Genomic DNA, 12,066 nt, shown 5'->3' with positions numbered 1-12,066 from the left:
GCCGCCCCTACACTCTAACCCCTGGGCTACCTGCCACCTCTACACTCTAACCCCTGGGCTACCTGCCGCCCCTACACTCTAATCCCTGGGCTACCTGCCGCCCCTACACTCTAATCCCTGGGCTACCTGCCGCCCCTACACTCTAACCCCTGGGCTACCTGCCACCCCTACACTCTAACCCCTGGGCTACCTGCCACCCCTACACTCTAAACCCTGGGCTACCTGCCGCCCCTACACTTTAATCCCTGGGCTACCTGCCACCCCTACACTCTAACCCCTGGGCTACCTGCCGCCCCTACACTTTAATCCCTGGGCTACCTGCCACCTCTACACTCTAACCCCTGGGCTACCTACCACCTCTACACTCTAACCCCTGGGCTACCTGCCGCCCCTACACTCTAACACCTGGGCTGCCTGCTGAGCTTCTTAGACTTGCTTTCAATGAGAATATAGATCTATATAAGTCACACTTCTATGTGAATTTTGTCAGGATGCCCAAAAAGATCGATATTGCAGCTTTAACCCCTTTTTTACATTGGTACTGAAGTACTGCCATTAATATTTACTGCACTGAAGTACTGCCATTAATATTTACTGCACTGAAGTACTGCCATTAATATTTACTGCACTGAAGTACTGCCACTGATATTTACTGCACTGAAGTACTGCCATTAATATTTACTGCACTGAAGTACTGCCACTGATATTTACTGCACTGAAGTACTGCCATTAATATTTACTGCACTGAAGTACTGCCATTAATATTTACTGCACTGAAGTACTGCCATTAATATTTACTGCACTGAAGTACTGCCACTGATATTTTAACTGGTTCCGGGTTCGTTTCACACAAGCTTTATGAGGCTTGTGGGTGAGTAGGGCAAAACAACGTGTTTGTGATTGGTGATGTCATTCGTTTATAGCCCCAACAGACACAACGGACAGTACAGACATTTCATTAGAAGGCCGATTTTCAGGATGGGTCCTGGTCTGACAAACACTGTAACCACATGCGGAAGGCCGACATCGGTGCATGGAGACGCAGCCCACGCAAAGAAAGGGTTACTAAATGCTCAGACTGTGTGTGTGTGTGTGTGTGTGTGTGTGTGTGTGTGTGTGTGTGTGTGTGTGTGTGTGTGTGTGTGTGTGTGTGTGTGCGTGCGTGCGTGTGTGTGTGTGTGTGTGTGTGTGTGTGTGTGTGTGTGTGTGTGTGTTCATGTGCGTTACCGATGAAGCCGAGTTGGGAGAACTCAAGGATCATCCAGTCCTCAGAGGAGAGCTGTAGGGCAAAGTTCTTCATGGTGGCAAAGTAGTTTGGTTTGGCCACAATGTCATCCTCCAACTGAGGTAAAGGTGGTGTGTTGGGGGAGAAAGAATGACTGGTGAGGTGAGAGGCTTGCAGGGGTTCAGCCATCACACATACAGCTGACAAACATAACAGCATACACCAAGTCCCTCTCACTGAGCTAAGCTGGTGCATAGAGGCTACAGAAACACTGGGTGTGTACAGTGCATTTGGAAGGTATTCACATTTTCTTACGTTAAAGCCCCAGAAAAATAAGAAATCCCCCCACAATACCCCATAATGACAAAGCAAAAACAGTTTTTTTGAAATTATTGTAAATAATATCACAGTTACATAAATCTTCAGACCCTTTACTCAGTACTTTGTTGAAGCACCTTTTGGCAGCGATTACAGCCTTGAGTCTTCTTGGGTATGATGCTACAAGCTTGGCACACCTGTATTTGGGGAGTTTCTCCCGTTCTTCTCTGTAGATCCTCTCAAGCCGTCAGGTTGGATGGGGAGCGTTGCTGCACAGCTATTTTCAGGTTCGATGTTCGATCAGGTTCAAGTCCAGGCTCTGGTTGGGCCACTCAGAGACTTGTCCCGAAGCCACTCCTGCGTTGTCTTGGCTGTGTGCTTAGTGTCGTTGTCCTTCGACCCAGTCGGAGGTCCGCTCTGGACCAGGTTTTCATCAAGGGATCTCTATGTACTTGGCTCTGTCCATCTTTCCCTTGATCCTGACTCCCAGTCCCTGCCGCTGAAAAACATCCCCGCAGCATGATGCTGCCACCACCATGCTTCACTGTAGGGATGGTGCCAGGTTTCCTCTAGACATGATGCTTGGCATTCAGGCCAAAAAGTTCAATCTTGGCTTCATCAGACAAGAGAATCCTGTTCCTCATGGTCCGAGTCCTTTAGGTGCCTTTTGGCAAACTCCAATCGGGCTGTCATGTGACTTTTACTGAGGAGTGGCTTCCATCTGGCCCCTCTACCTTAAAAGGCCTGATTGGTCGAGTGCTGCAGAGATGGTTGTCCTTCTAGAAGGTTCTTCCATCTCCACAGAGGAACTCTGGAGCTCTGTCAGAGTGACCATCGGGTTCTTGGTCACCTCCAAGACCAAGGCCGTTCTCCCCCGATTGCTCAGTTTGGCCGGGCGGCCAGCTCTAGGAAGAGCCTTGGTGGTTCCAAACTTCTTACATTTAAGAATGATAGAGAACACTGTGTTCTTGGGGACCTTCAATGCTGCAGACATTTTTTGATACCCTTCCACAGATATGTGCCTCGACACAATCCTGTCTTTGAGCTCTATGGACAATTCCTTCGACCCCATGGCTTGGTTTTTGCTGTGACATGCACTGTCAACTGCTATATAGACAGGTGCGGTGCCTTTCCAAATCATGTTCAATCAATTGAATTTACCACAGGTGGAGTTGTTTGTCAATGTCCATTGAAACATCTCAAGGATGATCAATGGAAACAGGATGCACCTGAGCTCAATTTCGAGTCTCATGTTTTTAATTTCTTTGCTAAAAAAAATAATCTAAAAACATAATGTGTGTAAATTGATGATGATATATTTTTTCAATCCATTTTAGAATAAGGCAGTAACGAAACAAAATGTGGGAAAAGTCAAGGGGTCTAAATACTTTCTGAATGCACTGTACATAAGGTCTATGGTTGTGTACATTCTATAGGCACTATGATGTATGTGGCCTACAACAGTAAAGTCAACTACACAGTGTTAATGACAGCACTTAGTACCTCTGTCATCCCCTGGAGACAACGTCAACACAGAATGGAACATTAAAACATCAACCAGAACACAAACAAACAAACAAACAAACGACAGATGGGGTTAACAGAAGAAGAAATGAGATTTAATGTGGTAGCTCATTATATCCATGTATGCTTGTGATCTATGGGAATGAGGGAGGGATCAGCAGGTGGTATGATATAACAGACAGAACAACCTGTACAGTATCACAGTACCTCTGATCTTCACAAGGAGGGGAAAATACTGCCCAACTCTGACAAAAGAGCACGCAACTCCCTCTCTCTCCGTCCTGCTCTTCTGACCCACACACAATTGCAAAGGCCTTGTTTGATGTAAAGAACATGCCCAAATTGGGAACGCATTGTTCCAAACTGCAGACTCATCACTGTTTCCGTGGTAACGAATACTCTAGTGCTGAAGTAAGTGTGTGTGTGTGTGTGTGTTGGTACTAGGTGTACTACAACTCTGCCCCAGACACATACTGCTCCTGCTGGTCACATTCTAACGTGTTGCCATGGGAACGCTGTTTTAATAGGGCTAGGGACGGAATGTGTGCATGTGTGTTCCAAGGACGTACATACCTGGACATAGTAGACTCCTTTGCTCACAGCATACATCATGAGGAAGGAATAGTCCAGATTCTGCTTGGTCCTCCATCTACAACACACACACGATTAGGAATCATTTCCTCCTACCCTGTTGCTAAATGACTGATGTATGGTGGCTAGAGGGAGCAGGTGTACACATCACTGCCTGACAGCAGGTGTTAAGGCTGGCACACACACACAGCAGGTGGGCAGTAGGTACAGTCAATTCTTGCTATAAGTGGCTCTAATGAGCTCTGTTTACCATGCACTCAGAGGTGGGCGCACACACACACACACACACACACACACACACACACACACACACACACACACACACACACACACACACACACACACACACACACACACACACACACACACACACACACACACACACACACACACACACACACACACACACACACACACACACACACACAGCTGTATTAATCTTTCCATCTTTCCAGCAGCAGGGAGTCCAGCGGGCTTCTCATTAATATTCAATGAGCCCCCTGAAAAATGATAGTGCTTACAAAGGGCAACACACAACAGGCACACATCAGACTGAGTTCTAACACTGAAAGAGAGAAGGAAAGAAAGAGAGAAAGAAAGAGAGAAAGAACGAACAAACATCAACACATTTCTGATGTGAGGGCAGTGGGAAGAATAAAGGCTTGTCTAACCCAGAGCGACTTCCAGTTAGTGCATCCAGCTAGTTGGGACAACCACATATCTCAGTCATAGTATTTATATGTTCCTCAATAATGCAGTTATCAGCAAAGTCACAGCTGGGGGGGGGGGGGGTTGGATGTGGGGGTGTGGAAGGGGTACGTGGAGGGTGCTGTGGGATTATTTAAGATACCCTTTGGAGCCTCTAGGGTTTCAGATGTTTTTGGATTGGCAGAAACTATTCAGGAAAGCTGGTTCCACCATTGAGGTGCCAGGACAGAGAAGAGCTTGGACTGGGCTGAGCGGGAGCTGCCCTCCCGTAGGGTGGGAGAGCCAACAGACCAGGGGTGGCAGAACGGAGTACTCGGGTTGGGGTGTAGGGTTTGAGCAGAGCCTTAAGGTTCCTCTTCCTGCCCATAGGCAAGTCTTGTAGTGGATGCAAATTTTGACTGGAGGTCAATGTGTGGAGGAGCGGGGTGACTTGGGAAATCTAGGGAAATATGTAGTGTGTGGAGGAGCGGGGTGACTTGGGAAATCTAGGGAAATATGTTGTGTGTGGAAGAGCGGGGTGACTTGGGAAATCTAGGGAAATATGTAGTGTGTGGAGGAGCGGGGTGACTTGGGCAAGAAATATGTTGTGAAGAGCTGACTTGGGAAATCTAGGGAAATATGTAGTATGTGGAGGAGGGCAATCTAGGGAAATATGTCGTGACTTGGGAAATCTAGGGAAATATGTTGTGTGTGGAAGAGCGGGGTGACTTGGGAAATCTAGGGAAATATGTTGTGTGTGGAAGAGCGGGGTGACTTGGGAAATCTAGGGAAATATGTTGTGTGTGGAGGAGCGGGGTGACTTGGGAAATCTAGGGAAATATTGAACACCAGACGGGTGGCGTTCTTGTTAAGTTGCAGGGATTTGATGGCACAAGCCGGGAGCCCAGCCAACAGCAAGATGGAGTAGTCCAGATGGATGATGACAAGCGCCTGAATTAGGACCTGCACCACTTCCTGTGTGACGTAACGTCGTACTCTACGGATGTTGTAGAGCATGAACCTGCAGGAGCGAGTCACTGCTGTGATGTTTGCAGAGAACGACAAGGTGTTGTCCAGGGTCACATCAAGGTTATTTGCACTCTGGGAGGGGGCACTGTGGAGTTGTCAACCGTGATGAAGAGGTCTTGAAGTGGACAGGCCTTCAGTGGGAGGAAGAGCAGCTCCGTCCTGTCAAGGTTGAGCTTGAGGTGGTGGGCCGTCATCCAAGCTGAGATATCTGCAGGCACGTAGTGATGGGTGTCACCACCTGGGTGTCAAAAGGGTGGAAAAAGAAAAGTAGTTGAGTGTCATCCAGATAGCAATGACAGGAGAGACCATGTGAGGATATAATGGAGTCAAGTGACTTGGTGTAAAGAGAGAAGAGGAGAGGGCCTAGAACCGAGCCCTGGGGGTCACCAGTACTGAGAGTACGTCGAAAAGTAGTCTGATGAAGAGAGAGCAGCTGGAGTAGCAGTGTTCTCTGGGTTGATCCATGTCTCTGTCAGGGCCAAAAAGTCTAGGGACTGAAGGGCAGCATAGGCTGAGATGAACTCAGCGTTCTTGACCGCAGATCAGCAGTTCCAGGTATTCCACATGGGTTGTGCACGCAGGGTACATTAAATTAGAAGGGTTGCAGCTAAGGGGTGCGGAGTGTTGTAAATCCTACAGTGAGAGGAGCGAACAGGTACAGAAAACACACACACATAGTTGATTAAAAGAACTACAAAAAAGCTAAATAGGTAAGAACTACAAAAAAGCTAGAAAACTAGGTAAGATACTTAATTGAGAGAGTGGTGTGGACGATTAAAAAGTAGATGGCCCGAGACAGTATTAAACAACAACACGAAAATTATACTTATCACTCCTGGAGATATCAGGAGTCCTCTATAGGACGAAGCAGGTAGCCTAGTGGTTAGAGTGTTGGGGCAGTGACCAAAAGGTTGCAAGATTGAATCCCCAAGCTGACAAGGTAAAAATCTGTCGTTCTGTCCCTTTTTAAATTTTTTATTTCACTTTATTTAACCAGGTAGGCTAGTTGAGAACAAGTTCTCATTTGCAACTGCGACCTGACCAAGATAAAGCATAGCAATTCGACACATTCAACAACACAGAGTTACACATGGAATAAACAAAACATAGTCAATAATATAGTATAACAAAAGAAAAGAAAAAGTATATATACAGTGAGTGCAAATGAGGTAAGATAAGGGAGTAAAGGCAATAAATATGCCATGGTGGCGAAGTAATTACAATATAGCAATTAAACACTGGGATGGTAGATGTACAGAAGATGAATGTGCATGTAGAGATACTGGGGTGCAAAGGAGCAAGATAAATAAAAATACTTTATTGGGATGAGGTCGGTAGATAGATGGGCTGTTTACAGATGGGCTATATACAGGTTATGTATCCGTTATTTTACAGGTAAGTAGACAGAGAACACGTTCTCATTTGCAGCAACAACCTGGGGAATAGTTATAAGGGAGAGGAGGGGGATGAATGAGCCAATTGTAAACTGGGGATTATTAGGTGACCATGATGGTTTGAGATTAGGAATTTAGCCAGGACACCAGGGTTAACACCCCTACTCTTACAATAAGTGCCATGGGATCTTTAATGATCTCAGAGAGTCAGGACACCCGTTTAACGTCCCATCCGAAAGACAACACCCTACACAGGGCAATGTCCCCAATCACTGCCCTGGGGTAATTGTGATATTTCTATAGACCAGAGGAAAGAGTGCCTCCTACTGGCCCTCCAACACCACTTTCAGCAGCATATGGTCTCCCATCCAGGGACTGACCAGGACCAACCCTGCTTAGCTTCAGAAGCAAGCTGGCAGTGGTATGCAGGGTGGTATGCTGCTGGCTACAGGTGCAGTGATTTGTGAGCTGCTCTGACAGCTGGTGCTTAAAGCTAGTGAGGGAGATAAGAGTCTCCAGCTTCAGAGATATTTGCAGTTCGTTCCAATCATTGGCAGCAGAGAACTGGAAGGAAAGACAACCAAAGGAGGAATTGGCTTTGGGGATGACCAGTGAGATATACCTGCTGGAGCGCGTGCTACGAGTGGGTGCTGCTACGGTGACCAGTGAGCTGAGATAAGGCGGGGCTTTACCTAGCAGAGACTTGTAGATAACCTGTAGCCAGTGGGTTTCGCGACGAGTATGAAGCGAGGGCCAACCAACGAGAGCGTTCAGGTCGCAATGGTGGGTAGTGTATGGGGCGGAGTGGTGGAGGCTATTTTATAGATGATATCGCCGAAGTCGATGATCGGTAGGATGGTCAGTTTAAGAGGGTATATTGGCAGCATGAGTGAGGGATGCTTTGTTGCGATATAGGAAGCCAATTCTAGATTTAATTTTGTAATTTTGGATTGTAAATGCTTAATGTGAGTCTGGAAGGAGAGTTACAGTCTAACCAGACACCTAGGTATTTGTAGTTGTCCACGTATTCTAAGTCAGAACCGTACAGAGTAGTGATGCTGGAGAGGCGCACAGGTGCGGGCAGCGATCGGTTGAAGAGCATGCATTTAGTTTCCCCTGCATTTAAGAGCAGTTGGAGGCCACGGAATGAGAGTTGTATGGCATTGAAGCTCGTCTGGAGGCTAGTTAACACAGTGTCCAAAGAAGGGCCAGAAGTATACAGAATGGTGTTGTCTGCGTAGAGGTGTACCAGATAATCACCAGCAGCAAGAGCAACATCATTGATGTATACAGAGAAGAGAGTCGGCTCGAGGATTGAACCCTGTGGCACCCCCATAGAGACTGTCAGAGGTCCGGACAACAGGCCCTCCGATTTGACACACTGAACTCTATCAGAGAAGTAGTTGGTAAACCAGGCGAGGCAATCATCTGAGAAACCAAGGCTGTTGAATCTGCCAATAAGAATGCAGTGATTGACAGAGTCGAAAGCCTTGGCCAGGTCGATGAATACGGCTGCACAGTAATGTCTCTTATGGATGGCGGTTATGATGTCGTTTAGGACCTTGAGCGTGGCTGAGGTGCACCCATGACCAGCTCTGAAACCAGATTGCATAGCGGAGAAGGTATGGTGGGATTCGAAGTGGTCAGTAATCTGTTTGTTAACTTGGCTTTCGAAGACCTTAGAAAGCAGGGCAGGGCAGGATAGATATAGGTCTGTAGCAGTTTGGGTCTAGAGTGTCACCCCCTTTGAAGAGGGGGATGACCACGGCAGCTTTCCAATCTTTGGGAAACTCAGACGATACAAAAACAATTTTGGCAGATCATTTTAGAAAGAGAGGGTCCAGATTGTCTAGCCTGGCTGATTTGTAGGGGTCCAGATTTTGCAGCTCTTTCAGAACATCTGCTATCTGGGTTTGGGTAATGGAGAAATGGTGGGGGCTTTGGCGGGTTGCTGTGGAGGGTGCCGGGCAGTTGACCGGGGTAGGGGTAGCCAAGTGGAAAGCATGGCCAGCCGTAGAGAAATACTTATTGAAATTCTCAATTTATCCGTGGTGACAGTGTTTCCTAGCCTCAGAGCAGTGGGCAGCTCTTATTCTCCATGGACTTTACAGTGTCCCAGAATGTTTTTGAGTTAGTACTACAAGATGCAAATTTCTGTAGTACTAACTCAAAAAAGTTATTCTCTGATAGAGTTCAGTGTTCAATACCTAGGATAGGATAATTAATCCCTCTCACCCCCCCCCCCTTTAAGATTTAGATGCACTATTGTAAAGTGACTGTTCCACTGGATGTCATAAGGTGAATGCACCAATTTGTAAGTCGCTCTGGATAAGAGTGTCTGCTAAATGACTTAAATGTAATGTAATGTCAATAGGAGGGCCTGTTGTCCGGACCTCTGACAGTCTCAATGGGGGTGCCACAGGGGGTGGGGGTGCCACTCTATGGGGGTGCCACATCAATGATGTATACAGAGAAGAGGCTATTCGATGCTAATGCAGAATGCCACAGGATGTTTTTGTGCTGGTCAAGGGCAGACAGGTCTGGAGTGAACCAAGGACTAAATCTATTCCTAGTTCTATGTTTTTTGAATGGGGCATGCTTATTTAATAAATGGTGAGGAAGGCACTTTTAAAGAATAGCCAGGCATCATCTACTGACGGGATGAGGTCAATGTCATTCCAGGATACCCCGGCCAGGTCGATTAGAAAGGCCTGCTCTCAGAAGTGTTTTAGGGAGCATTTGACAGTGATGAGGTGTGGTCATTTGGTCGAGAACCCATTACGGATGCAGGCAATGAGGCAGTGATCGCTGAGATCTTGATTGAAAACAGCAGAGGTATATTTGGAGGGTGAGTTAGTTAGGATGACATCTATGAGGGTGCCCGTGTTTACGGATTTGGAGTTGTACCTGGTAGGTTCATTGATCATTTGTGTGAGATTGAGGGCATCAAGCTTGGATTGTAGGATGGCCGGGGTGTTTAGCATGTCCCAGTTTAGGTCATCTAGTAGCACGAGCTCAGAAGATAGATCGGGGGCAATCAATTCACATATGGTATCGAGGGCACAGCTGGGGGCAGAGGGAGGTCTGTAGCAAGTGGCAACAGTGAGAGACTTGTTTCTGGAAAGGTGCATTTTTAGAAGTAGAAGATCTAATTGTTTGGGTACAGACCTGGATAGTAAGACAGAACTCTGCAGGCTATCTCTGCAGTAGATTACAACACCGCGCCCTTTGGCAGTTCTAGGAAAATGTTATAGTTAGCGATGGAGATTTCAAGGTTTTTGGTGGTTTTCCTAAGCCAGGATTCAGACACAGCTAAGACAACAAACTTAGGGAGGAGGCTTCTAATGTTAACATGCATGAAACCAAGGCTTTTACGGTTACAGAAGTCAACAAATGAGAGCGCCTGGGGAGTAGGAGTGGAGCTAGGCACTGCAGGGCCTGGATTAACCTCTACATCACCAGAGAAACAGAGGACAAGTAGGATAAGGGTACGGCTAAAGGCTATAAGAATTGTCCGTCTAGCACGTTCAGAACAGAGAGTAAAAGGAGCAGGTTTCTGGGCATGATAGCATAGAATCAAGGCATAATGTACAGACAAAGGTATGGTAGGAAGAGAGTACATTGGAGGTAAACCTAGGCATTGAGTAATGATGAGAGAGATATAGTCTCTAGAGACGTTTAAACCAGGTGATGGCATCGCATATGTAGGAGGTGGAACAACATGGTTGGTTAAGGCATATTGAGCAGGGCTAGAGGCTCTACAATGAAATGAGACAGTAATCAATAACCAGGACAAGGCATTTTGATATTAGAGAGAGGCATGCGTAGCCAAGTGAACATATGGGTCCATGGCGATTCAGACAGTTAGCAGGCCGATGCTAACACGCTAACAGGCCCTGAACAAGGCAGCTAACCCATTGTTCCTAGGCCGTCATTGAAAATAAGAATTTGTTCTTAACTGACTTGCCTTTTTAAATAAATAAAAAGCACACTGAGCACGCACACGCTGTCAGATATGCGGTCTCGTTGGATGAACACTAATTTCTCACGGGACACAGAGTGATGGAGTGTGAGGGAGGAAGAGACAGAGGGAGAGAATGACAGAGAAAACAGAGGGAGAGAGAACAAATGGAAGCGATAAACCATTTCTAGAAGAGCGAGAGAGAGAGAAGGGATGATATGATAACATCGATCAGACAGAGGGAGGGGTGTGCAGAGGAAAGAGATAAAACAGAGTGAGGAGGGAGAGAGAAGAAGAGAAAGGTAAGAAAGAAAGATGTCATTAGAGAGCAAGAGTAGTGTTGTCATGATACCAGCACTTTGATACCGATACCCGGTTTAGTATCACAATACTCGATACCACGGCAAAAAAATAAGGCATATTAGCCAGTCACAGAATGGTACTTGATCCAGACAGTTAAACCTAGCTGCTGCTCTGTTCAATCATTGGCCATCTTTTGAGTTCAGTATCATTACCATTATGTTGTTAAGTCGAATTGATTGTATGATTTGTTTAATATATTCATTAATGCATACATGGCTGTCTCTGATTTTTGTATTTATTTAAAACAGTTCAAATGTAATCATTTATTTGAATGGTAAACCTCTTGATAAACTGGGTGGAGCCTAGGCCTAACCACAGTACCGCTGAATAGAAGTGTGAGCATGAATTGTGGTATTTGAACCATTTTCTTGTTCTACTATCGAAAAAAGTACAGAAGATTAAGAGAAAGATGTTCCAACAGCAGTGAATGTAGGAGGGAGAGAGAGAAATGGGAGGGAGAGAGGGAAATGGGGAGGGAGAGAGGGAAATGGGGAGGGAGAGAGGGAAATGGGGAGGGAGAGAGGGAAATGGGGAGGGAGAGAGGGAAATGGGGAGGGTGGGAGAGAGGGAAATGGGGAGGGTGGGAGAGAGGGAAATGGGGAGGGTGGGAGAGAGGGAAATGGGGAGGGTGGGAGAGAGGGAAATGGGGAGGGTGGGAGAGAGGGAAATGGGAGGGAGAGAGGGAAATGGGGAGGGTGGGAGAGAGGGAAATGGGGAGGGAGAGAGGGAAATGGGGAGGGTGGGAGAGAGGGAAATGGGGAGGGTGGGAGAGAGGGAAATGGGGAGGGTGGGAGAGAGGGAAATGGCGAGGGTGGGAGAGAGGGAAATGGGGAGGGTGGGAGAGAGGGAAATGGGAGGGAGAGAGGGAAATGGGGAGGGAGAGAGGGAAATGGGGAGGGAGAGAGGGAAATGGGGAGGGAGAGAGGGAAATGGGAGGGAGAGGAAAATGGGGAGGGAGAGAGGGCAATGGGGTG

General features: G+C 46.9%; 1 protein-coding gene across 1 annotated transcript in view; it reads right to left on the bottom strand.

Annotated features, from left to right (window-relative positions):
- LOC124044193 (alpha-1,3-mannosyl-glycoprotein 4-beta-N-acetylglucosaminyltransferase A-like) overlaps positions 1-12,066 on the bottom strand; it is an 85,199-nt gene that overhangs the window by 19,339 nt on the left and 53,794 nt on the right. The window contains exons 7-8 of the mRNA XM_046363725.1: positions 3,641-3,716; positions 1,228-1,342 (exon numbers count right to left, since the gene is read on the bottom strand). Coding sequence (XP_046219681.1) covers positions 1,228-1,342; positions 3,641-3,716 — 191 coding nt within the window. The remainder of the gene's footprint in view (positions 1-1,227; positions 1,343-3,640; positions 3,717-12,066) is intronic.

The sequence above is a fragment of the Oncorhynchus gorbuscha genome, linkage group LG09 (assembly GCF_021184085.1).
Source record: "Oncorhynchus gorbuscha isolate QuinsamMale2020 ecotype Even-year linkage group LG09, OgorEven_v1.0, whole genome shotgun sequence".
Taxonomy (NCBI): domain Eukaryota; kingdom Metazoa; phylum Chordata; class Actinopteri; order Salmoniformes; family Salmonidae; genus Oncorhynchus; species Oncorhynchus gorbuscha.
This window is presented reverse-complemented; position numbering and strand designations above follow the sequence as displayed.